This window comes from Buteo buteo, chromosome 3, assembly GCF_964188355.1.
Source record: "Buteo buteo chromosome 3, bButBut1.hap1.1, whole genome shotgun sequence".
NCBI lineage: Eukaryota > Metazoa > Chordata > Aves > Accipitriformes > Accipitridae > Buteo > Buteo buteo.
The window spans coordinates 60,984,422-61,008,022 of NC_134173.1; the positions used below are offsets into that span (position 1 = coordinate 60,984,422).

The following is a 23,601-nucleotide window of genomic DNA, read 5'->3' on the forward strand; positions in this document are numbered from 1 at the left end:
AAGTGAAAATTGCAAAGCTAAGGTGTTTTTATGGAGCCTACTCTGTGACATCATATTCTTAAGAAGTGTGGGGTTTGTCATCTTTGAACTAAGACCTTGTTCATCCGGGAAAGAAAATGGTCCAGTTAGTGACAGATATCCACTAGCCCTTTTATTATAAGATTTTTTTTTCCTTTTATTAAAATAGCACTCCTTTCAAGCAAACACTCTCCCTTTAGTGAATGTTGAAATAGATAGCACTGGAGGATTGCTAAGTAGATTATAAGTGGCATGAATAGACACAATTATTGCATCATTGATAAAGAAATTCTTTATCTTTCACTACCCATGAAAAAAACCTTCCAAAAGAAAGAAATCTTTCTCCTCTCATACAAAAAAACCTTCCTCACCGAATCCTCTCTAGAAAACAACGTTCATATCTCATTTTAAAATGAGGAAGACATTTTTTACTTCCATTGCACACAGTCTACAAGTTTGAACACATTTCCAAAAGATTGCTATGGCCAGTTTTCCAATTTGATGCCACTGGAGTTTGGTGTTTAGTGCTATTATGGTTTTGGTGGATAATGGAAATACTAAAATTCTTCAAATGCTTATAAAATTGGTTATTCTTTAGAGTTGACAATTATTTTTTCGTTTTTGTTTTGCTGGTACTCCACCATCCACTTTGCAGTAGAACTTGAAGTATACAACAAAGAAAATCCATACTGTATTTAAAATAAATATATTCAAATTGGAAATGGATTCAACAGCTTTTTTTGTCTTCAAATTATGAAAAAGAATTGAAATTAACATGATAAAGAGGAGATTTTATTTAAACTTACAAAGCAAATGTTAATTTTATAATGTGGCATTTTTGTGTTTATTAATATCTGGATACGTGGAAGAGGTTTTGTGCTTAATCTTACAGAATATGTCAAAAGAATACTGGGGTTTTTATGAAGTGGCTATCAATTGCTGGTAAGAACTAACACCAAATCAGTAAAATAAAAATTCAATTTTTTTCTTAGAGTTTAAATCTGAAAATGCTTACACTCAAGATAGTGATAGTATAACTAATGTCAGGAGACTGCTGAAATGAGTGGAGTTCTTCATATTCTTAAAAGTCTGAATGATTGGATCTCTGGTGCATTTCAAGGCTGAATTTTTCTAGAGACCACATGTCTAACAGGTTAAATGATGTAATGTTGTATGTACAAAATATTTCACCTACATTGTTTAAAAACCAGTAATAACAAAAAAGAAACAAACATATATATGATTATACTTAATGTTCTGTTTAAATAAATATATATGGTACATATCTCTATACTCTGCTGTAAATTTGCTAATTCAAGAATACAGGACAGCATAGAGGATGACATTACTATCAACCTCTATTTGCATTATTAACTTGTAGCACTATTTATCCAATGTTATTAAAAACTTGAAACAATATTTATCCTGAGTTACTAAATATGTTCTTTTTATCAAATTTATCATTGAAAAGGGCTTTGTCCTAAAAAAGAAGTTTATTAAAATGGCTTCTTCTAATTTTGTACCTGTTTTTTTCATATGACAAAGCAAGAATAATAATAACAGCAACTATAATAAATGAAAAACTGCTCTTACCATGACAACTGGGCAGGGCTCTGTTCCATCCAGGTCTTCCATCATCTCCCATGATACATGTTAGTGTAGAATATCCTTGAAGGACATACCCTGCATCACAGTAATATGTGACAGTTGACCCCAGTTTATAATCCATTCCAAGTCTTGTTCCATTCATTATATTTCCAGGATCAAAGCAAGACTCACGAAGCTTTGCTATAGAGGAAATAAATGTAAACATAATTCTGAATATAATCTAAAACATTACAAATATTTTCTGGAGTTCTCTCAAGGTCTTGAGTACCCTGTAGACAAATAATGCTCCTTTTATTTATTTATTTTTTTTTAAAGAATCCTTCCATTCTAAATCAAATGTTCTCTCTCCATTTTAGAGACTGTTCAAATTACTCTACAATGGCCAAAACCATGTCTCCTATATTCTTCCTAGATAATATCTATAGAGCTCCATTATGAGAATTGTTTTTCCAGAGTTCGCTGTGACTAATGATGTAGTTACTTAGATTAAGTTAGATATATGGACTCTGTTCCAGTAGATAAGACACATCCTAGTTTTAAAATCTGTGGCTGGAAAACTGGTAAGTGGACGTGTGCTGGTTTTGGCTGGGATGGAGTTAATTTTCTTCATAGTAGCTAGTATGGGGCTGGTTTGGATTTGTGCTGAAAACAGTGTTGGTAACACAGGGGTGTTTTAGTTATAGCTGAGCAGTGCTTACCCAGAGCCAAGGCCTTTTCTGCTCCTCACCCCACCCTTCCAGAAAGCAGGCTGGGGATGTACAAGAAGTTGGGAGGGGACACAGCTGGGACAGCTGACCCCAACTGACCCAAGGGATATTCCAGACCATATGATGCCATGCTCAGCAACAAAAGCTGGGGGAAGAAGAAGGAAGGAGGGAACATTTGGAGTGATGGCGTTTGTCTTCTCAAGTCACCATTATGTGTAATGGAGCCCTGCTTTCCTGGAGATGGTTGAACATCTGCCTGCCAATGGGAAATAGTGAATGAATTCTCTATTTTCCTTTGCTTGCGTGCGTGGCTTTTGCTTTACCTATTAAACTGTATTTCAACACACAAATTTTGTCACTTTTACTCTTCTGATTCTGTCCCCCATCCCACTGTGGGGGGAGTGAGCGAGCAGCTGTATGTTGCTTAGTTGCCAGCTGGGATTAAATCATGACAGGAGGAAACGAATAGAAGTAGTTTGTTACAAAATAAAAAGTATGCAAACAAGAATTTCTTCAAAATTAATAAACTCCAAATGACTATGTATATCTGTCCATATGATACACTGATATATTTTCATACAGCCTTTTTTTCCTCACTGGAGGACAAAGCATGAATATATTCCTTAAATTTATCTCCTTTGTTTTTTATAGCTATTTGTTTCAAAATATTGAAATAAATTCAAATGTATGCATATCTTTGCTTCCCTCTTCCTTCTATAATGTGAATACCAGTGTGTTTAATATCCAAGACATAACGAACTGCAGAAAAATAACCACTTGGCACTTCTAATTAACAACATTACTATGTAGAAGGGGAGAAAAGGTAAACATTTTGGAAAAATTTGCAATGTTTTTCCATTAAGGAAAAAACAGTAAACATATTACGAAATGGTAGAAGCTGGAATGAAGCAGATGATGTTGTGCTATGCAGGATGGAGTTTGGAGTAATTTATTTTACCAAGCAGAAGACAGAAATTTCAGATTTTCTTCTTTACCATTTAAGGGTCTTGTGAAGATCAATAGAGAATACTTATTCATTTTCTGCTAGATCAGTGCCAACTTTCTAATACATCAAAAGATGTGACTTTTTACCAGGCATATTTGCACTATGGAACTTTCTGCTACAGGCAGGTACAGTTGCCAAAAGACTGTAAGAGCTTTGAAATTCCTGGAAAGCTATTTAAGAGCTTTAAATACAAAGACACTTTATCTGATTCTGGCAGTACCTAAACTAAAGTTTCTGAAAACTTACAGATAATAGGGAGAAAGTATTATATATTTGATTTTTATATAGTTTAGCCATGTATCAGCTATTGGTCACCACTAGAGACAAGCTAATGAACTAAGTAGATTGTTAGTTTGATCCCCTAAGGCCATTTTCCTGTTGTAGTATTTCTGAGAGGAGAGAAAGAATTACATTGCAAAACCATAAATGTACATTTATATTTAAAGATGGAAGCACAGAATAATTGTTTTGAAATTTCAACTTCACATCTTCCTAAAGAACATGAGGGTCTCCTGATGTGGTTAACAATTTATTAGAATTTGCATATCTAATCTAGAGAGCATGCTTCTGATATTAAAAACAGTACAATAACAAGTAATAGTTACATCACATAGTTAATTATTAAGAACAGGTATTTGATATCCACACTGATTCATATAGTAGCTGTAGTGTGGTGCCTGTAACATCTGCCTCCTGCTCTGAATCACCATTCAAAATACAGTGTGACATTACAAAAAGAAAGGCTAAATTTTTTGTAACAATCACATTCAAAACTCTGGGTGGAAAATCAAAAGTTAAAAGATATAATTTACTAGAAAGCCTGTAAGGTATCACATAGATATTAATAATTATTATGTAAGCCAACTACACTGTCACCTGAGAAGTCTGGCAGACTTTAGGGCAAACTGAAATTTCTTTCAAGTCCAAGTTCTCAAATTTAAAAAAAAAAAAAAAAAAAGTTAAAAAAAGAGATAAGAAAGGATCATTTAATTTAGGATTATAACTAACATTTTGACCATAGCAAGAAAACCTTTTTTCTTCTTACTGAACTGATGTTTATACATTTGTATTGATACACAACTGATACTGTGAGACCACCATTCTTGAGTTTATGACAAGAAATACACGTTTCATAACTCTAGCAGATCCTTGGATAAAGTAGAGATTATTACTACATGAGAAATTAAAGAGAGATGAAGATAAAGTAACCTATTATGTCTGGTGCATAAATCAAAAACTGAGGAAAGACACAATCTGTCACAGCACGAATTTTCTCTAGGGAAAAATTACAGCCCTGTAATTTTCTTTTCCCCATATGTACAGTTGTGACAGACTCCTGAAGTTGCTGACTAAACAGTAACAATGTCACTAGAGAAATACAGTTTCTTAATAACTATTCTGAAAAATACTGAAGCCTTAAATACTTAGCAGCTTCAAACTACTTTTGCAAATCTGAAGTAGCTGCTAAGTGAACTTGTAAAGAAAGTCAGTATACTATACTACAATATATGAAAAATGAAGTCAAACGTGGCAAAAGGATTCATCAGGTCTAGCTGAGAACCAGTGAATAAAAGAACAAATAAGAAGACTGTATTAGCAAATTTATAAGAATAAAATAGAAATGCTCTCAGGAGACAGGAGGAAAAGTGCTTCACCATCAATGTCATATTGCTCCAACTGAAGAACTAAAGACACTGATGACCCCTGTAGCCCTTCCACTTTCTTTCTCAAGAATACTAGTATCATTAAAATGAAAACACAGAAGGGCAGTGGCAGGTTTAGCAGAACATCAGTGAAAATGCTGAAGAGTGTGTGTGCTACAATTTTAGGTGTATTATTATGAAGACATTTTTCTGTAGTTCTATTTTTTAAATTATTTTCTGTAATAATTAGGTATGGACTAAAAATAATTGTTTCATTAGACAGTTAAGATTAGAGTTACAGAAACATTGTATTCTTGGCTGTGCATACTAGATGTAAATTCCTTTTGCCCATAACAAAATTTTGCAACAAGCTAGAAGAAAAACAGCAATTACTTCTCTGATAATTTTGGCATACCACTGGATCAATTAAGGCTTCTGAAATACGGGCTGAAAACAGGTAACGATATGTGCTGCTGCAATCTCAATTCAACAAGGAAGACTCTGTTGGCTAACATATGGTAATGATGCCAAAACCCTCTAGAAAACTAGTAACTCAGCACATGGAAAACAACATTGAAAGCCAAGAGAAGCAGGTGCTTTGTCCAGAAGTTGATGATTTACTACTCCATCCGTAAGTCTCAAAGAGAACAAAGCCACAAGCATAAGCCGCAAAGCTTCTTAGAAAGAACATTAGACATACCTAACCATAGCAAACATTTCATAATTATTCTCCAGAGCACTTATTAGAACTAATAAGCTGCTCCTCCATTATAAGAGACAAAGCAAGAGAGGGAGAAAGGGAAGAACAAAACCCAACCAGAAACATGATTGCAGACCAGACTTCAGACATGGGTCAGGTCTGAGATTTGTACCTGAAAAATATAGCCTGTTAATGAAGTAAAACTTGAGTTCTACTTCCACTTAAAATAGGATTAGTGTACATATAGGACACAACTGCAGCTGCTACAATCTGTGTGAAAAAGGTAAGTTCATTGAATCAGAACAATTCAGGTTGGAAGCGATGTAGCACAACCCCCATGCAAAGCAGGGCCAATGTGGGGCACAAAGCTTTGAGATAACAACAGATCTGACCAGAGCACGTTAAAACAAATTTTTTATAAGCATTCATTATATTAGTTTAATAGTTGCTGGTCACAGTGTTGATTTATTTGCTCTCACAGTTGTTGCACTTGTTCTCAGAGTTGTGTTATCTAACACTTTACTTACTGTGTATGTTCCCTGTTGTGCTGTTTATCACCTCTGGGACTGGGTTAATGTTATCATTTTGATGTACTGTGTAACGCTGGCTTATGATATGATAAAATTACTGGTCGTGAGACTAATCTGGTATTTGTACTCAGCATTGCCGTCATCTCCGTACTTCGGGAACCATCTCTTGGAAACTATTAATAATTAAACCCTTTATCTTTTCTCCTTGGAGAGCCAATCTGTGGGGGAGACACCTTCCCCTGCTCATTCACCTTCCCTTTCTCCTTCACCTTCCTCTTCTCCTCCAGGCTAGTTAAAATAGCTCCTGAGAATTTTGAACGTCCTTGGGATTTTCAAACCACCATGTTCCTACTCCTATGTCTCCTAAATGTGTTTCAGGTCTTGTTTAAGGTTAAACAAATATTTAAGAATACCACCCAGAGATCTGCCCTGATGCTGGACAGTTATGAGTGGCAGGGTGCATAGGATAGTATGTCCAAGTACCTAGGACACTGGGTACCTCCAATGTTATGGAACTTCAAACTTTGTGGGTTTGCCAAAGCAACAAATGCATCAGTCTTTCCCTTGTATACTTTTGCATTTACTAATTGCTTTCAGAATAAATGCAGAAGAAAATAAATCCAGGGAGGTTAGGATGAATTGCCTCTATACCAGCAATATCCGTATTTTCCCCCAGGCTGTCTTTACAGATTATTGGGTATTTTCATAATAATTTAATATCAAATATTTCTGTTTCTTCAGCCACACAGAGGCAGTTATGAAAGCTGCTATTGATTATGCATTTTAGAAGTCTGTATTTTCTTGTTTACTGTGTTATGACCTCCAAGAGATCTGTCTGAGACAGGTAGATAGCTCTACCATGGACTATCGTACAAAGGCCTAGCCAAAATATTTTTTCATTTTCACTATTGGTTTCCTAGATTCTAGCACATCATTTCATCTTACAAGATCTTAAATGCATACATGCCAACATGCCCTACTACGTAAAGGAAAAAAAAAATATATTCTTGAAAAAAGTTGTATATATGCTGTTAAGTTTTGTTGCTGCAACATTTTTGAAACCTGTAAACTGCTGCCTGATTTTTTTTTCCTTTGGAATCATACATTTAACCTTATCATGTATCATCTAAATGAAATCGTATTAGAAGCTTTATCTTAAATTAGTACCCTTATAAGATTATATCTTGTATGTATAGCTAATACACATTATCATACTCTTAGGCAAAACAAAAACATTACCAGGCAGAGAACTATGAGAAATTCAAACACATTAAAATTTATGCTCATGCATTGAATTTTTTTAATAGAAAAGAAAAATAATTTTATTTACCTTTGTACTCTAGATGGAATCCAGTAAAACTAACAGATCCATCACTCCGAAAAGCCAGATGCATGTTATTTGAACTGCTTTCTATCCTCTCTGGCAGCTTGCTATCTTGAAAGCTCCCAATCAGTGGGCTATTACCGTCTGGCCCATCATAGATATAAAGAAAATCATAATTTGGTTCTATACTGAAACTGTAGAACAAAAAAGAGAAATATTACATAGAATATGCTTTGTCTAACATTTTCACTCTTACTAACTTAAATAAAAGTTTACTATCACTGTTTTCATAAAAGGAAAAAAACCCCTCCACTGTCAGAATAATGGTCTGTAGAAGTGTTTTATTAGAAAACAACAGAAATTATTTATTGGTTCTCTGCTTAAAAATGGTATTTTGCTAATGGCCACAAAAAAACCCAAACAAAAACCCATCTTAAATAGATAAAAATTAATAACAATATTTTTAAAACTTTAGAGAAATAAACAACATAGATCTACTGGAACCCTTAGCAAAAATGCTTTATGATATAATGCAGTCAGCTGCAGAGTAGAGTGTACACAGCTTCCAGTCAGACTGAACACTTTCACACAGCCGGAGGATGATCTTCCAGTAACCCTAAGAGGAAGAAGCATTTTTCCTATAAACAATTTAAATGAAAAGGTGTAGTATTGAAACCTCACCTTTTCTTTTGAACTTAATTTTAGTTAATTATAACAATTTAATTTAGTTAATTATGTAACTATACTTAATTAACTAATTAGTTAATTAGTTAAGGGCAGAGAGTTAACCAAATTTACTTATAAGACTGTCTCCGTACAAAAAAGGTTTAAAAAAACATTGTTAGTAAAAGAATGAAAATACAACCACTAGAATTATTTTGTCTCTACTTCACACTTCTGATTAAAATAAATGTATGCATTGAAGACCTGATACAGTTTCTTTAGGGAAAATATTTTTAAACTTTTGGATTATTTAAAAAATATTTCCTTACAAAAGAAATGCAACAGTCAAATGTCAACAGCTTCAATTTTTAAAGTGTCATAGTTTATCTTGAGTTTAAAATGGTTAGCTACAGTAAGTCACACTCAAAAGCATATTTAACAGTATTCAGTGGAGTATCCAGAGTTTGGTTTATACAGGAAGGGGTTTTTTTTCACCCTGGAACAGTCTGTGTGTCATAAGTGAGGCAAGTCTTAGTAAGTATGCAATACACTTTGACCAAGACTAAGCTTGTCAGCTTCTGTCAAGAATCATAGCAATTGTCCAAATCTTAAAAACAACTTGGCAATATTTGGGATCTATAAACTGTTTACATACAATATTGAGTCATGTTGTAAAATATTGTTTTTACTCTAAGATGGAGATCTCTTATATCTAATTGTACAATATAAAGAGCAGAATATTCTTAAATATTTTGACCTCACGATATTTCACCAAACAAAAGAAAAAAAGTACTACTGCACAGTAGAAAGTTGCTTAGCAACTTCTCAGCATTCTGCTATCACCAAGAAAATATTTATATTGTTAATTATGTAAATATAATTGAGTGATTCATTTGCTTGGAAGGAATTCTTCAAAACACATACTATATCACTAAGCACCGAGAATAGACAACTGTATGACCTACATCACTAAACAAGTAATCACATTATCACTGATCAGAACTATAAAGCCACTATTATAGAATATCCAGCATAAGAAGGACTTAAATTTCATGGGACATTACAAGTACAATTTTAAACTTTTCTGTGACATCATCATAGGCCCCAGTTCGGATGCATATTTTTCACAAATAATATGTATATTAATTTACTTTATGGTTTACATAAAATGCAGACAGCAGAAGTTCCTCTGTGGATTCTATTAATCTCAATTTAATCTTGCATTGTGATAAAGGAAAATGCTAAACCAATTCTATTTAATAACCAGAACAAAAGGAAGTATCCTGTTGAAGTGTCCTGGAATGATACAGACTAATAAAATTAAATTTAAATACTACTTTTGAAATTTTGCTGAAATAGCAGGTAAGCATCTTATACAAAATATGATGAATCAATAGGCTTCATCATTCAAGCCCATCCTCCTGGCTTGGGGACAATTCAGTGAGTTACTCCACGCTGCCTTTTCAGGAAGACAATCTTGGTAAATTGAGCACCATCCACTTCCACATTAGTTGGTATAAACTGAGAGTGCTTTTAACTGAACAGGAGCAATGAGCTCCCCAGCTTCACCTCTATGTGTACTGAATACTCTGATGTATTTGTTGTCACTGCTGACAAAGATAACAATTAGTAATCACTTTGATAGTTATATTAAGTATACATGTTAGCCTACATAGCTCTGAACAACTGCCAATAATAAAGTTACAAACCTGACTTTAAAAATTACAAGCAAGTAGCAGTTTACCTGATAAATGCTAATGATATAACATAATCATTATTAACAGTGATAGTCCAGTCACAATCTCTGCTGTGGGGATAAGGATGAGGGAAGTTTGGTGAAAGTATAAAACCTGATGAGCCAGTCAAGTTTCCTCCACAGGGAGCTGTGAATAAAAATAAATTGGAATTGAGGAAACAAGGTAAGAGAAAAAGAAGCAAGTGCCAGCAATCTGTTCACTGACATTTAATGTCCTCTAAAAGTTAAACAAGAAACAAGTGAAGTATTTACAAAGCTTTAATAGAAACAAAAAATGTATTCACATTCCTCCTTAAACAAATACTAATAATACTAAGTGAAACACTTGTTTTTGAACTCTGTGTCCTTTTATTTGCTTGCGTAACAGTGTAACAAAGCTTTTCTGAAAATACTGTGAACTTGCAAAATGCTCTGGCTGCAGACATAAAAAAACTTGACTGGATACGCTTTCCACTTTCTACTTCTTGTTAAAGGCATTCTAAAAGAAGCTTCTTAGGTTATGAAATACCATCTACTTGCACTGATAATGCAACTACCTGCATTTTCACCAGCCAGCACTGATTTGTAATTTGGATCAAGACTGATACAATATAAATGAAATTCAACAAAAACATTCTAGTAATTGCAGTTTTCAAACTCAGAGATAAATGAAGTGTCTTCCAAGCACAGGCCAAATAAAACAAACACATTTCTCTGTGTGATTTTGGAGTTCCTAAATGTGTGTTTGTGGTCCAGAAATGTAAATACTTAATTAAAAGAATGCAAGTATCACTACCCTCATGAAGTTTTGTACTTCAGCATTCTTTAACTGAGACTTCACATAAGAACAAGAGAATAAGCATATTTTCTAAAGACTTTTTTTGAAAGAACTTCTTAAATTTTATTAAAAATATTCTGGATAAGATTTATAAAGTCTTATCATTTTGAAAATTTAATTCTGCAAAGTGATCCTCTGCAGTACCAAGGAAAGGAGTTTACTTAGTTTTTTACTTAGTTTTATAATAAGGATAATAATGGCTATTTCTTTTCTTCACAAGATTAAAAATTGGTTTTCCTTCTAACCAGAAGCACCTTTTATTTATTTTATTACAATTCTGAAACAAAGATGAAATTATTACAAAAAATATGCTTCCTTTAACTGTAAAAGAAGACATTGTAACTTTCTATCTTGCTGAACTAAAAGTTTGTGCAAAAAGAGGAACTGCGAGGTTGTATGGAATGTAAACGCTGCTCATCACCTGGAACTAGTGTTCTTCCGTATAACCCTATATATTCATGCTCTTGAAGTACTTTAATGGTTTAGGCTGCACTACTTGCATATCTTAAGAATGAAAATGTAAAGAGTGCCAATAAGGACGTTAAGGTTATTCACTGTAATCAAGCTTCACTGAAATGACCCCTAAATTATATCAGTCTGATGACATTTTCTGAGGCAGCCTGAGCTTATATATGATGATACAAAGATGTTAACTCAAACTTTTATGTCCTTGTTCCAGACTACTTTCTGTCAATGTCTGCATCCATACTTTCCTAATGTGGTCTTGATTTACTTTAGTTCTCTGTTAAGTTATTAGAATATTTGCATATTAGTAGCTTCTTTCTTATCTACTTACTCTTTCATTTGCACACACTAGCAGTTACTTTTTCTGGTTACAGTGAGACTGGTTCTTTCATTTAATCCTTCCCAAGGTCTAGCTGATAATCAGAAAGACTCTCCAGGGAATAAAGGGAAAGTACATGAAGTTGGACAGTCAAAACGTGTTTTATTTCAAGCTATACAATTAACACCAGTACAAAAACCCCATTAATCTTCAACTTTGTAAAATACCTCCCAGGTAGAATTTTCCTCAGATACAGCAGTTTCAGATTATTTTATTTTTTAATTCATTAGATAGTAAGTTGAGAAAGCCAACGTCATCTAATGAAAAATGTTATTAGGTGATGTTTCCAGTTTACTATCTTCTCTAAAGTTGTTTACTTTCTTTTTCTGTGTGCGTGAATTAAATTTTTGTGTGTTTCAGAATCCATAATTTTCTGAATTTAATCTGTGCAACGTTATTATTAAGTGTCATAACTTTCTTTTTAACTGAGGGCAGACCAGCTTTGAAAACAAAGTTTAAAGAACACCTATCTTTTATAGTATTAGACGCAAGACCTAAGACTGAACAAATACAATAGCCCATCTAGAAAGAAACTCAAATGTCAATACACTATGAAAAATGTATTTTTAATGTATTACACAGTGAAAACTAGATGTAGGTTATGTCAACCTGTCTTTATAAACCTCTGTGTAGACACAGTAGTAAGCAAGCACTGTGCCAGACAGTCTGTCTGTATGATGATCTTAGTATTCATTGTTTCTATGGGAGCAAGTACAGGTTGGGTTGTTTTTTATCTAAAATGTATTCAATTTTTCTGGAGGGCAACAAAGTACTACTCCAGAACTTTCTGGCTTTTATTTATTTATTTATTCACTTAATTACATCTTAACAAAAGAAACAGAATGTATGGTTTCATTAGTTATTTTTTTTAAAATAAGAGATATTAAATATAGAATCATAGAATCATAGAATTGTTTGGGTTGGAAGGTACCTCTAAAGGTCATCTAGTCCAACACCCCTGCAATGAGCAGGGACATCTTCAACTAGATCAGGTTGCTCAGAGCCCCATCCAACTTGACCTTGAATGTTTCCAGGGATGGGGCATCTACAACCTCTATGGGCAACCTCTTCCAGTGCTTCACCACCCTCATCATAAAAAATTTCTTCCTTGTATCTAGTCTAAAGATATATTTAAATAATCGTAATATGAAATGAAATATGAAATAACTGCTGAAATTTTCCTTTGCATTAGTGTCATATAGATCCTATTCTGAAGAAAGCACCACTGGGATTCACTGTTTACAAAAAACTTTTCCATAGATATAAAAATGGAAACCAAGACTTCGCTTAAAACAAAACAATAGAAACTAACAAAACCAAGCTGCAATTAAAAAAAAAAAAAAAAGACCTAAGAATTTCTGAAGAAAGTCTGAAACTTCTGGGAGACAGTCCTTACTTCACCTAAATGTACGGTAAACCTGAATCCTAAAATGACATTTTCCATGCCAGTAGTTTTAATGGTATCCTTGAGCAAACTAAGTGAATACCATCATTTAAGATTCTGATATCTAAACAAGATTGGATCTGCGAAGTCTTTGGAATGGAAAACACCAAGTTATTTTGGGCACCACAGGCATAAGCCAAAGGACTGCCTTTTGGCAGAGACGTATTCTCAAATTTATAGTTTGTCAGAATATCTTCAGTATAGAAGAATCTCAATTTTCATCATTCACTCAAATAGCTGAATCAGTATTTAGCTCTTTGTAATTTTCCCATTGTTATTACCTTTAAGATGAAGATGTTCTTAAAATTGTGTTACAGGCAAGACTGAAGGAATCTAAACAACCAAGGCAGTCCCACAGGTAAGAACAATTAACAAGTACATTTACCTAGTTTTGAGTATTAATTATTAGAAGGTTCAATAAGACACTTTGGAGTATAAAGAACTAATAAGGTAAGTCTAGAACATGTTACAACAATACATCTCAGGAATTATCCCTGCCTCTTATTCTTCCATCAAAGTGATTATTTTTTCTAAGACTTTGATAAACCATGATCATGTTAAAATTACGTGTAGAGTAAGCCTTGTACAATTTTGATTTACAGGCATGGAAACAACATAAGTGAATATATTTGGAAAAAAACCTGATGACCTTCAGAGTGTACTGAACCACAACAGATAATTCTGAAATTTTTGGGCTTCAGGCCAAGATTTGCACACCCTACTTTAGTCTATTAGCAGCTCATATACCTCAAAAATGTATCATTATAGGAAATCAATATAAAATAACTTCATGCCTGATATTTAGCCAATAAATCATCATAATAAGCATTCTTGCTACTCGATGTACAGTAGGTGTCTGTACATAAAGTGTGGAAATTACAAGTATTATGTAAATGGATGCATGCAGTTAAGAAAACAAGTGCATGCATATTTACACGTGTACTAAGAACAGAATGACAGGTGAGTGCCTACATTTAAACTATTTAGTAATATCATCAACTCAGTATTGCTAATGATTAAAACTGCTAGCACTGAATAGGGTAATTATTTTTCAGTCGAAAAAATATTTTTAAACCAGCAATATCAAATAAGACCAGTATGTTACAATACATTCATAAGGCCTGCTCCTAGAGCTCTATCGTTCCTTTTACTTTTTCCCTTAAACACCTACAGATGTTCAATTATCATTATTATTAGATACATATTTAGGCATATACAAATAATAAGAGATGAGCAATAAAATATTTCTCTTCTGCAGTCTTCCAGCAAATAGTGTTGACAGTTCTTGTCCTAAAGCCCATACACTCACACTACACAGGAGGGCATAGTAAGGAGAGTAAGACCAGAGAAAATAACACTTTGATGTGTTAAGTAGAATAGCCATGGACACCAGGTCAGCACTGAAACATGTTTGCAAATGTATGTCTGCAGACATGCATGGTGGGTGTGGGTGTGTGCATAGGTAAATAGGATGCAGATTTTATTTTGTAACAACTAAGGTCAAGTTAAGTTTCTTAAAGACAAGAGACCATCTGAAAGCTGTACAAGTGCTCCTAGCAGTTGTCTCTGGCTAGTTCCTCCCTGCAGTGTTTGCCCCAAAACTAGACTAGCAGGGATAGCCAAGCAGGAAGAATGCCTTTGTGGAGCTGATGTTCTCACAGTTGCAGAGCCCACTCTACACCACTCTGGGCCCAAGGGCTCTTGTCTGATTATTTCAGGTGCCCTTGTTTTACCCCCCTCCTTTCAGACACTCCTTTCAGGAAGTTCTGCTTTGGACAGGACAGGAAGCACAGTATCTCATAATGACGTGACTCAAGGTAATACTGCTGCAACTGGCCTATCCAACATTCTTCCACTTGCACTTCCTTAGAGTGGCCCATTTTCTTTCTTTTCTGCACCATCAAACTTGCAGATCCTATTTAACAGGTTACCTGTCACAACCCTTAGGGAATTTCAGGTCAGCAGCTGCTGTCCTCTGAGACAAAATCTTTCATCATTCTACAACATGTTATCACATTTGACTGCATTAAAGAACATACTGGAAATAAGCAACATTACATTATTTACCGAACTAGCCAGATGGGTAACATCATGATTATTTATCACTCTACCTCTACATCAGGTTTCAGAAGTTGTAGCTTAGATATTTTCTAGATCAATAATGATAATGATTAGGATTGCCTCAGAAAAGATTACTGGAAGGCTACAATCTACTAGAGATTTTTTTAAATTTATTACTTTTCAGCATGATTCAGTTACCCACATTAAATGCTTTCAAAATCCACTTAATACGAGCTATGTTAATCAGAATAGCATTAGACACTGAGATAATATTTCAAAAAATAAATGGTATGTAACACTTTTTACTAATGAAAAGTTGTTCTTTCTAAAATAAGACTGCCAGAGAAATTAGGCTACCATCTTCTCATTCTTTCCTGTTGCAGCCTACTTTAGCCCTTGCATAATTTCACCTGATCTATAAACTTACTGGGTCATCTGCCTGATATGTTGTACGTATGGGCATATGAACTTTAACCAAATCCTCCACACTTATCACCATTTTTCAAGTTTAAAACAAAGCTAATAGCATCATTGACAGTGACTTTCTTGCTCTCTCTGTCACAGATCATCAAATTATAAATGATACAGCCTTGAGAGGGAAAGGATGAGAACTATTATACTAAGAACTAAAGAGGAGAGATTTTGGTAATGCCTATCAGAGCTTTATACAGAGTAATTTATCAGATGTGCAGTACTTGTATGCATTTGTTCTTTGAAGAAAGTAACTAGAGCAGTGTGTTTCATTACACCAGAATTTCAAAATTTAGAAAAGCATTATTTGATTTCTTCTGCATACCTATACAGACTGGTGGGTTGGGCTGCCAGAAGTACCTATTTTCTACCTGAATGCAGGTTATTCTCTCATCTCCTTGCAGTTCATAGCCAGGGTCACACTGAAAAATGACAGTGTCTCCAGGTTCTCTTCCATCCCCATTTCTAGTTCCATTCATGGGGACACCAGGATCACGGCAGGCAGTAGCTACAGAACCTAGCAGAAAAGGGAAAAAGTAAAATGCATTTTTAAAAAAAGTCAACTTTTCAATCCATTTTTGCCCCATTACATTTTTCTAATCAGAAAGCTCTGCAAATCCAAAATTTTCCTATTCAATTCTAAAATTTTGAAAAATCATGCAACAATCTGCTGCTTTTATACTACTAATTTTTGTCACCTGCTTTAATTTTTGAAAGTGTCTAACTTTTCATTTAATCTTTTTTTTTGAAAAAATTCTGTGGAGCATTGCAATATGTAAAAAGGAAAGTAGAAGATTTCTTAGTATGCTGGACACAGCACTTTGAACTTAGAGGAATTTTTAATATGAATAATGGAAAGAATAGATTAAGAACCTCACGTTGTCCAATAAGCTATGCTTGTACACATCTTCAATCCTCCACAATTCTATAGTTCTTAAACGTATGTATGGTATAACATTTAGTAGCAAATTTGGAAGTGAATTTCATTGATCACTCATATCTATACCCTAGCACATATCTACCATGCTAGGCTTTTGTAATAATATTGAAGAAATCACCTACACAAAAAATATGGACTTAGTCTGAGAGAATATACAGCTACACATAATGCATAAGTACAGATTATTACTAAGACTGCACACACAATCACAATGACTACAAGAGAAGTACGAGAGATTTATAGATATTTTACTTAGGTTTAACATATCATGATCAAAACATTATTTAATATATTATGCACCAAAATACGTAAGCTTATGTGAAAAGTAAGCATATCAACTGTTTATTTAAGTAAATATGATTTCCTACTTACATTACAGAACTGCAACATGTTATATGTATTACAAATAAATAACAAATGTCAGAGTTGCCTGTGGAACTAGTCCCACTGAGCTCAGCAATCTGTGTAACATAAACACAAAGTGGCAGTAGTAAGATTTAATTCAGATGCCCTCTTTCTGGGGAGCTAACACCAGAAGACAGCAATGTATTCATCCGAAATGTGCGTGGTTTATATATTTACTGTGTTTTTAAGAAGAAATCTTGGTCTAACTAGGTTATTTCCCTAAAAACCCAAGAATCTTGCTTTCCAAGATATACTTAATATAAAATAAAAGACTTAGCTCTATAAAGTTATAGGGCTTTTTATGGGGTTGTTTTTCCACATTAAGAAGTTCTGAGTATGGGGGGGGGGGAGGGGGGGACACACCACACACACAACCACCCCCCCCCTCCCAAATGCACTATGACCAGAAGTTAGGGAAATTTCTCCTCGTTATTCCTTGAAGATTAAATAAATATTTCTTTAAAATATTAACTACTGCATAATAAATGAAAGATTTTTTTTTTAATATGATCATGCAAGATTTTAAAATGTCTGTGTCAGACACAATGATCAGGACTCCTGTTTTTATCTTAAAATAAACTGTTGGGTTTTAATTTGGAAAAATATACTAACATATGCCATTACTAAATTTCACTGCACCACACTAGCAGATCTTGCAAACGTTGCATGCAAGAGAATAAGATACTGGAGCTAGATCACACTGGAGTGAAATCTCATCAAATATGAAAAGGTTCATAATGTTAACCTAGGTCAGAAGTAAAAAAGATATCCTTAAGGTAAACTTAGACTGAAGCAAGTAGCAAATCCAGTCACATATTAATCTGCATTCCTCCCTTCTAAGAACACAAAACATGCTATATTTTGATTAGTGTTGGCCAGTCAGAGCAGTCCATATAGGAGAGAAACTGTGTTCTGCCCACTTAAATACTACCTGCCTCAAATCTTGCTACAAACAAGAGTAACACTCCTATGCCTTATTTAAAACACCCTGAAACCAATTCTAGAAGAATGGGGGCTCATACTTACACAGAATTTGTAATCGGTCTTGAAGAGCTCAAGAGAGAAAGTTGTTGCTATAAAATTTGTTATTAGCTGTACATCATATTGTTCTTACTAGATTGTATCATTCTGCAAAAGAATTGTATATGGCTGAAAAAGAAGATAAAGGGACACCCAGATCTATTTGAAGTTCCTGATACAAACTATTTGGGTTTTTTTAAACACTTAGTAATAATTACGCAAATTAAATTTATGAGATATATATGCTAAACTGATAACCTTTTCCTTATTTGCCATGTACAATGGCCTTCTTGCATACTTGCATGTTCTTCCAACCTACTTCTTGCTCTTTTGACTCTGTAGCCAAATCGGTGAAACGTGGATTAGGTAAGTGGAGTATGAAATGAACTGAAAACAGGCTGGTCTGCCAGACTCAAAGAGTGCCCATGATCCAAAACCCAGGCAGCACCTGACTATCAGCAGTGTCCCTCGGGGTAGGTCTTGACTTCAATATTGTTCAACACCTTCATTAAAGATGGGGACAATGGGACAGAGTAAACTCTTGGAAAGTTTACAGACACTGAAGGATCAGTTGATATGCTCTAGTGTAACGATGCTATTTAGGGTGACCTCGGTAGGCTGGAGAAAAGGCCTGAAAGAAACTTCATGAAGTTCAAAAAAGGAAATGCAAAATCCTGCATCTGGGATAAATCAATCCCAAGAAACAATTTGCTGGAAAGCAGCTTTGCAGAAAAAGAATAAACTCTTCTTGAAAGTATGCAGCAAAAGCAGAAGCAAAGCATTCAGAAGTTGCAACAAGCAAAAATCCAACTGCATAAAAGAAAAAAAAGGTTCACTACAAGGGTGGTGAAACACCAGAAAAATATTTCCAAGGGGGGTGTGTTATCTCCAGCCTTGGAGATATTCAAAGCCCTAAACAGCCTGATCTGTTTGACTCTTTTGTGACCAGGGAGATGGACTAGAGGTCTTCAGAGTTCCTTTCCAACACAAACTATTCTATGACTGTTTTTTTAACTTTGCAAATTCATATTAAACACACAGAGACTTCCTTTAAAAATAAAAGGACTGCTTTAAGACTGATTTTTGCATTATGCCGCTAGAATGCAAAAGACTGGTTCTCAGCTCCCACAGTGGAAGTAGATAAATTGCTATTAAGTCTAGATTTTAGGCTTTTAAGTACTTAATATCTAAAAGTCTAATTCTCATTTTTCAGAGTTTTTCTGGTAATTTGCAAGGCTCTATTAAGAGTATCAGTTCTAGTTGAAGGATTTATGAAACAGTCAAGGTAAGCTACTATTTTCAAACCAACCATGAAATGTCATACAGAAATCCCCAACAGGCTGATAAAAAATAAATTATTGTATTCTCAATGAATAAAATGTAAGAAAGGGAAAGAACCTAACATGCCATTAAAAGCACTAGGATTCATGAAATGATATATTCATTTTTACTTTCTCATAAATCAATAAATATTTTGTTCTGATTTCTCTAAAATCTGTGGGAAACTTTGCTTCTATGTTCTCTGTTAAAATGCTACTTTAAAGAGGCATTTTAAGAAAGAGAGGAAAAAACTTCCATAAAATTACTACTACATGATATGTGATTTATTTATTCATGTAGATGTGTAACATTATCTTCAATATCATCATCAGGTTAATAAAACAGTGATGATTTCTCAGTGCAAGTACACTGTAGAGCTACAAAGCTACTAACTCAGAATAGTTAGCATAATTTGTCCCATAGTCTTTGGGAATGTGATTAGGTAAAAATAGGTAAAAATCTTAGATAGGTATGCATACTGGACAAGTCAAACATAGGTAAGTTTTTGACACATCTCTTGCTCTACATTTTTAATTTATATCTATATAAAAATCTCCAATATTTTGTTGCTGTTGTTGAAAGCAAGCACTCCAGTCAGTTTTGTATCTCTCACCTCCATTTCACAATATACAGATATGTCTACAGAGCATTTCAACAAATGCAACTAACAGATTTAGTTACAAAAGTTCAGCTGCCATTTTAATTTCATTGTCATTTTAAATGGTGGTAGAGGTTTATATATTTATTTATTTATTTTTCTTACCTGTTCCCATATTTTGTTGTGGAAATAACTGAACATTATAGAATTCCTAAAAAAAGACCATTCTCATCTTCTGGTTTTTTTTTCAATTCATTTTTGAAAGAATACACTAGGAGAAGGTATCCAAACACAGTTCCACACTTACAGTGAGATTAAAGACTAAATAAATGATGCCTGAAAACCATGTTTCTTTGTAAGCATGTGTCTAAATTCAAACTGCTTAATTAGGAGTGAGATCCATTTAACTTAATTTTGGCCACATGAAAGTTAGTTGTCTTATTAATAGGCTTGTTTCCCAGATCGCCTATACAGTCAATATCACAAGGGCGAACATCTACTTCTGTCTTAGACACGTAACATTCTCATGTGATGGAAGAGAAGGAAACATCATCCTGATACGTCACCTTTTTTCCATTAAGAGAAAAATCCTGTATGAATAATATATATTAGACATGTAACCTCTATCTTAAGAATAAATTTGTTATAATAAATTTTATTTTGACTCACTTGACACCATATATTTGCCTCAAAAAGGAGATGGACTTTTTTGTTCGTTTGTTTTTTCGATAAATCAAATTGTCAGAATAAGAATCCTCAAATACAGAAATATCTTTTTTGGGGGGCAAGGTTAAAAAATAATGATATAAGAAGGAAACTGGAGAAGGAAAATCTCAGTACTATGTATAATTATAGAACCAATCCATTTCTTGAGAGCCAACATATATTAACAATATATTCAAATGGAATTTCTTTATCACAGCTTTCTGTAATGTCTGCTCTACTCCTTGGTTTTTATTTCATGTGCCTGACTCTAGCCCATCATTACTACTGTTAAAAACTGTGTGTGTTTGTTTGATTTCAGAGAGGATCTCTATTACAATTGTCTTGGTAGGGTGTGCTTTGTACTGCCTTCTCAACTTTCTGTTTGTCTCTTTATTCTGTTTATTTTTGAATATTTCTTTTCATTATATACATTCAGCCTATTTTTTTGTCTCCTTTTGAACTATCTATACTGTTGTACTTATGATGTGTATACTCCAGTACAAGAACTGATTTTTTTTTTTTTCCCTATTATATATTCAGGCACCCCAATTACTACCTTCATCATTCCTGACAAAAATTTGTAGAGTAAGCAAAAAGCTCAGGAATTACAAAGTCCCTTATAACTCTGCTATCATACCTGCAATGCAGTCTTGAGAGCTTTCTGCAAAATAAATGGAGGAGGCTATCATAATTTCACATAAGTTCATGTATAGGTTCTAAAGTTCTTTGTGACATATTAAAATTGATAGATAAAGTAAGAAAAGGATACATCAGGTTTTATTCTATTACAATCATTGTAAACTCAGAGTTAAGAAAAGACTTCTCTTGCAGTCACTTTTGAGTAACTAGTGAGGTACGATTTGTAAATATAATTGATTAAATTGCTATAAACTATGTTTTAGATGGGAAAAAACAAACTCCAAAAAGTGTCTATTACCTATTACATGCAGCATGACAGATGCAAGAATGACTATGTGTGTAGCATAAACCTGCATGTGATCACCTCAGAGCATTTTTACCCTAATGAGGATAGAGAAATTAAGAAATCTATTTTGTTCTTTCTCTGGGCAGTGCCAGTTTGGAATAATTACACTGCAGCCAGGCAAAAGATTTGTGCTAGATAAAGAATTCAGAGAGACAGTTCTTGACCAAGAACTCCAGCTTCAGGATGGGGATGAATGAGACTCAATGCTCAAACTGTTCAGTAGGTGAGAGATTAGTGGACAGATTAGACACACAGAGCTTGTGTGTCTTTCTACATGGTCAGAGTGACAGAAAGTGTTTCAACATTAGCATTTCACATTTCAGAGCTGAGTGTGTTTGTGAAATAAAACTTTGGATTGTGCTTTGTTTTATATTGGGGCATGGTTTTGGAGCACATTAATTGATTCCTTTTTGATTAAACTAAACTGGAAGGTACATTTCAGAACAACTCTGAACTAAGATTATCTCTGAATATGAATAGTGTTGCCAGCACTGTTTCAGTACCAGCTGTTTCAATCTATCAGCTCCTCTTAGTCTATGTTACTTGCTAATACAGAAATAGCCAAAGGACCCACAAGTGAGACTTAATATCTTAGATATCCATAGAATACATTCTCTAATGTAGACTTTGAATATGTGACCACCAGTTCTCCAGAGAACATTTTTCCAATGCACAGGCACAATACTTACTCTGGAGAGTGACTTATCTTACCCCATTCCTGCGTTGTGACTTGAAGGAAGTGGGAAAGAATCTCGTTTTGGAGTTTCATAGCAGCCAAGCCATGTAAAAAATTCCCCCAGCCCCCCAGGCTTGCTTGCATTTGTCCTAAGAACACTCATATGAACTGATTCACATGTTCTGAGCAGTTGAGAGGAGGGAGTATCTTAAATCATCACTTGACTAGCTGTACATGGCTGTACAAATGCTCCTACAGAGCTGCAGAAGCCATTAAACCAGCATTCAGTCATACCCAGAAAGTTTAAACACAAATCTGTCAACAAATGTCCTTGATGTGGGTATAAAAATATTTTGATATATCTTTTCAATAATAAGGCATCGAAATACATTTAAACAATAAATCAGATAATTAAATTACTGTAAATTGATCATTCCTGCCTCAAAAATAGTAAGTTACTGCCAGGGTCCAAAGGTTTCTGATAGTTCATACACCAGGCAATTTCGTATGTGACTGTAATGTTGTTAAGATGACAGCTCCATTTTCATGCAGGAAAGATACTTTGAAACATGGCATTAAAAGTGTGACAAGGCAGTTATAGACCCCACTGATGCTGGGATCAATATAATAAATGCCTTGGGATTTCTTGCTGTTAACAGTAATTTCTAAATTTAGTTTTCTAATGCATGCCAAGACTAATATCAGTAAAGAGTCTGAATCACAACCCTGAGACAAAATTACTTCTTCATTTTGATTCATTTGTGCATGTCTTCTGGAGAGGAAAGGAAGGAGACTTTTTTTGCTGTTATTGTTTATTTGAGAATTAGAGAAAAAAACAGACTTTTTTTCTTTTTTCCTTTTTTCTTTTTTTTTTTTTTTTCCAGACCGCAAAATCAGGGTAGAAGCTCCAAACCTTCCAAATTGCAAGCTCTTCGTAACACACCGCATGCCCCAAAAAATTACTCTTAACTTCTTTAAACCAACATGTTCTTCTAAACTCCTATCACTTCAAATAAAGGCTTTCTATAATTTTTGGTCTTTCAAACTTGCATCAGCCTGAACCAGTCCTGACAGACTGCACCTTCAGAATTCAAGCTGTCCCAGCCTCCATGTAATACCTTTACCCGTATGGACACCATAGTCTCCCTGAATCTCTAATACTGTTTGAGAATCAGGTCAGCCTGGTATTTACTATCTCAAATCCAACCTTCTACACAACTTTTCCTGAAAAAGAAAGAATAAAATAGCTACAGTGTTTTTATTCAGTCTTCTATCAACAGAAGCACTGCTGAAATAATTTTTTTTTGTCTATTTTTAATTTATGTTTCTTCTGTAGATCTAACAAGAGATTTAGGAGCAT

General features: G+C 34.2%; 1 protein-coding gene across 3 annotated transcripts in view; it reads right to left on the reverse strand.

Annotated features, from left to right (window-relative positions):
* The window catches only part of CSMD3 (CUB and Sushi multiple domains 3), a 749,348-nt gene that overhangs the window by 210,105 nt on the left and 515,642 nt on the right, over nucleotides 1–23,601 (reverse strand). For all 3 annotated transcript variants that reach the window (XM_075024389.1, XM_075024388.1, XM_075024387.1), the window contains 4 exons: nucleotides 15,918–16,109; nucleotides 9,944–10,082; nucleotides 7,543–7,730; nucleotides 1,612–1,806 (listed from right to left, as the gene is read on the reverse strand). In XM_075024389.1, the coding sequence (XP_074880490.1) occupies nucleotides 1,612–1,806; nucleotides 7,543–7,730; nucleotides 9,944–10,082; nucleotides 15,918–16,109 (714 nt within the window). The remainder of the gene's footprint in view (nucleotides 1–1,611; nucleotides 1,807–7,542; nucleotides 7,731–9,943; nucleotides 10,083–15,917; nucleotides 16,110–23,601) is intronic.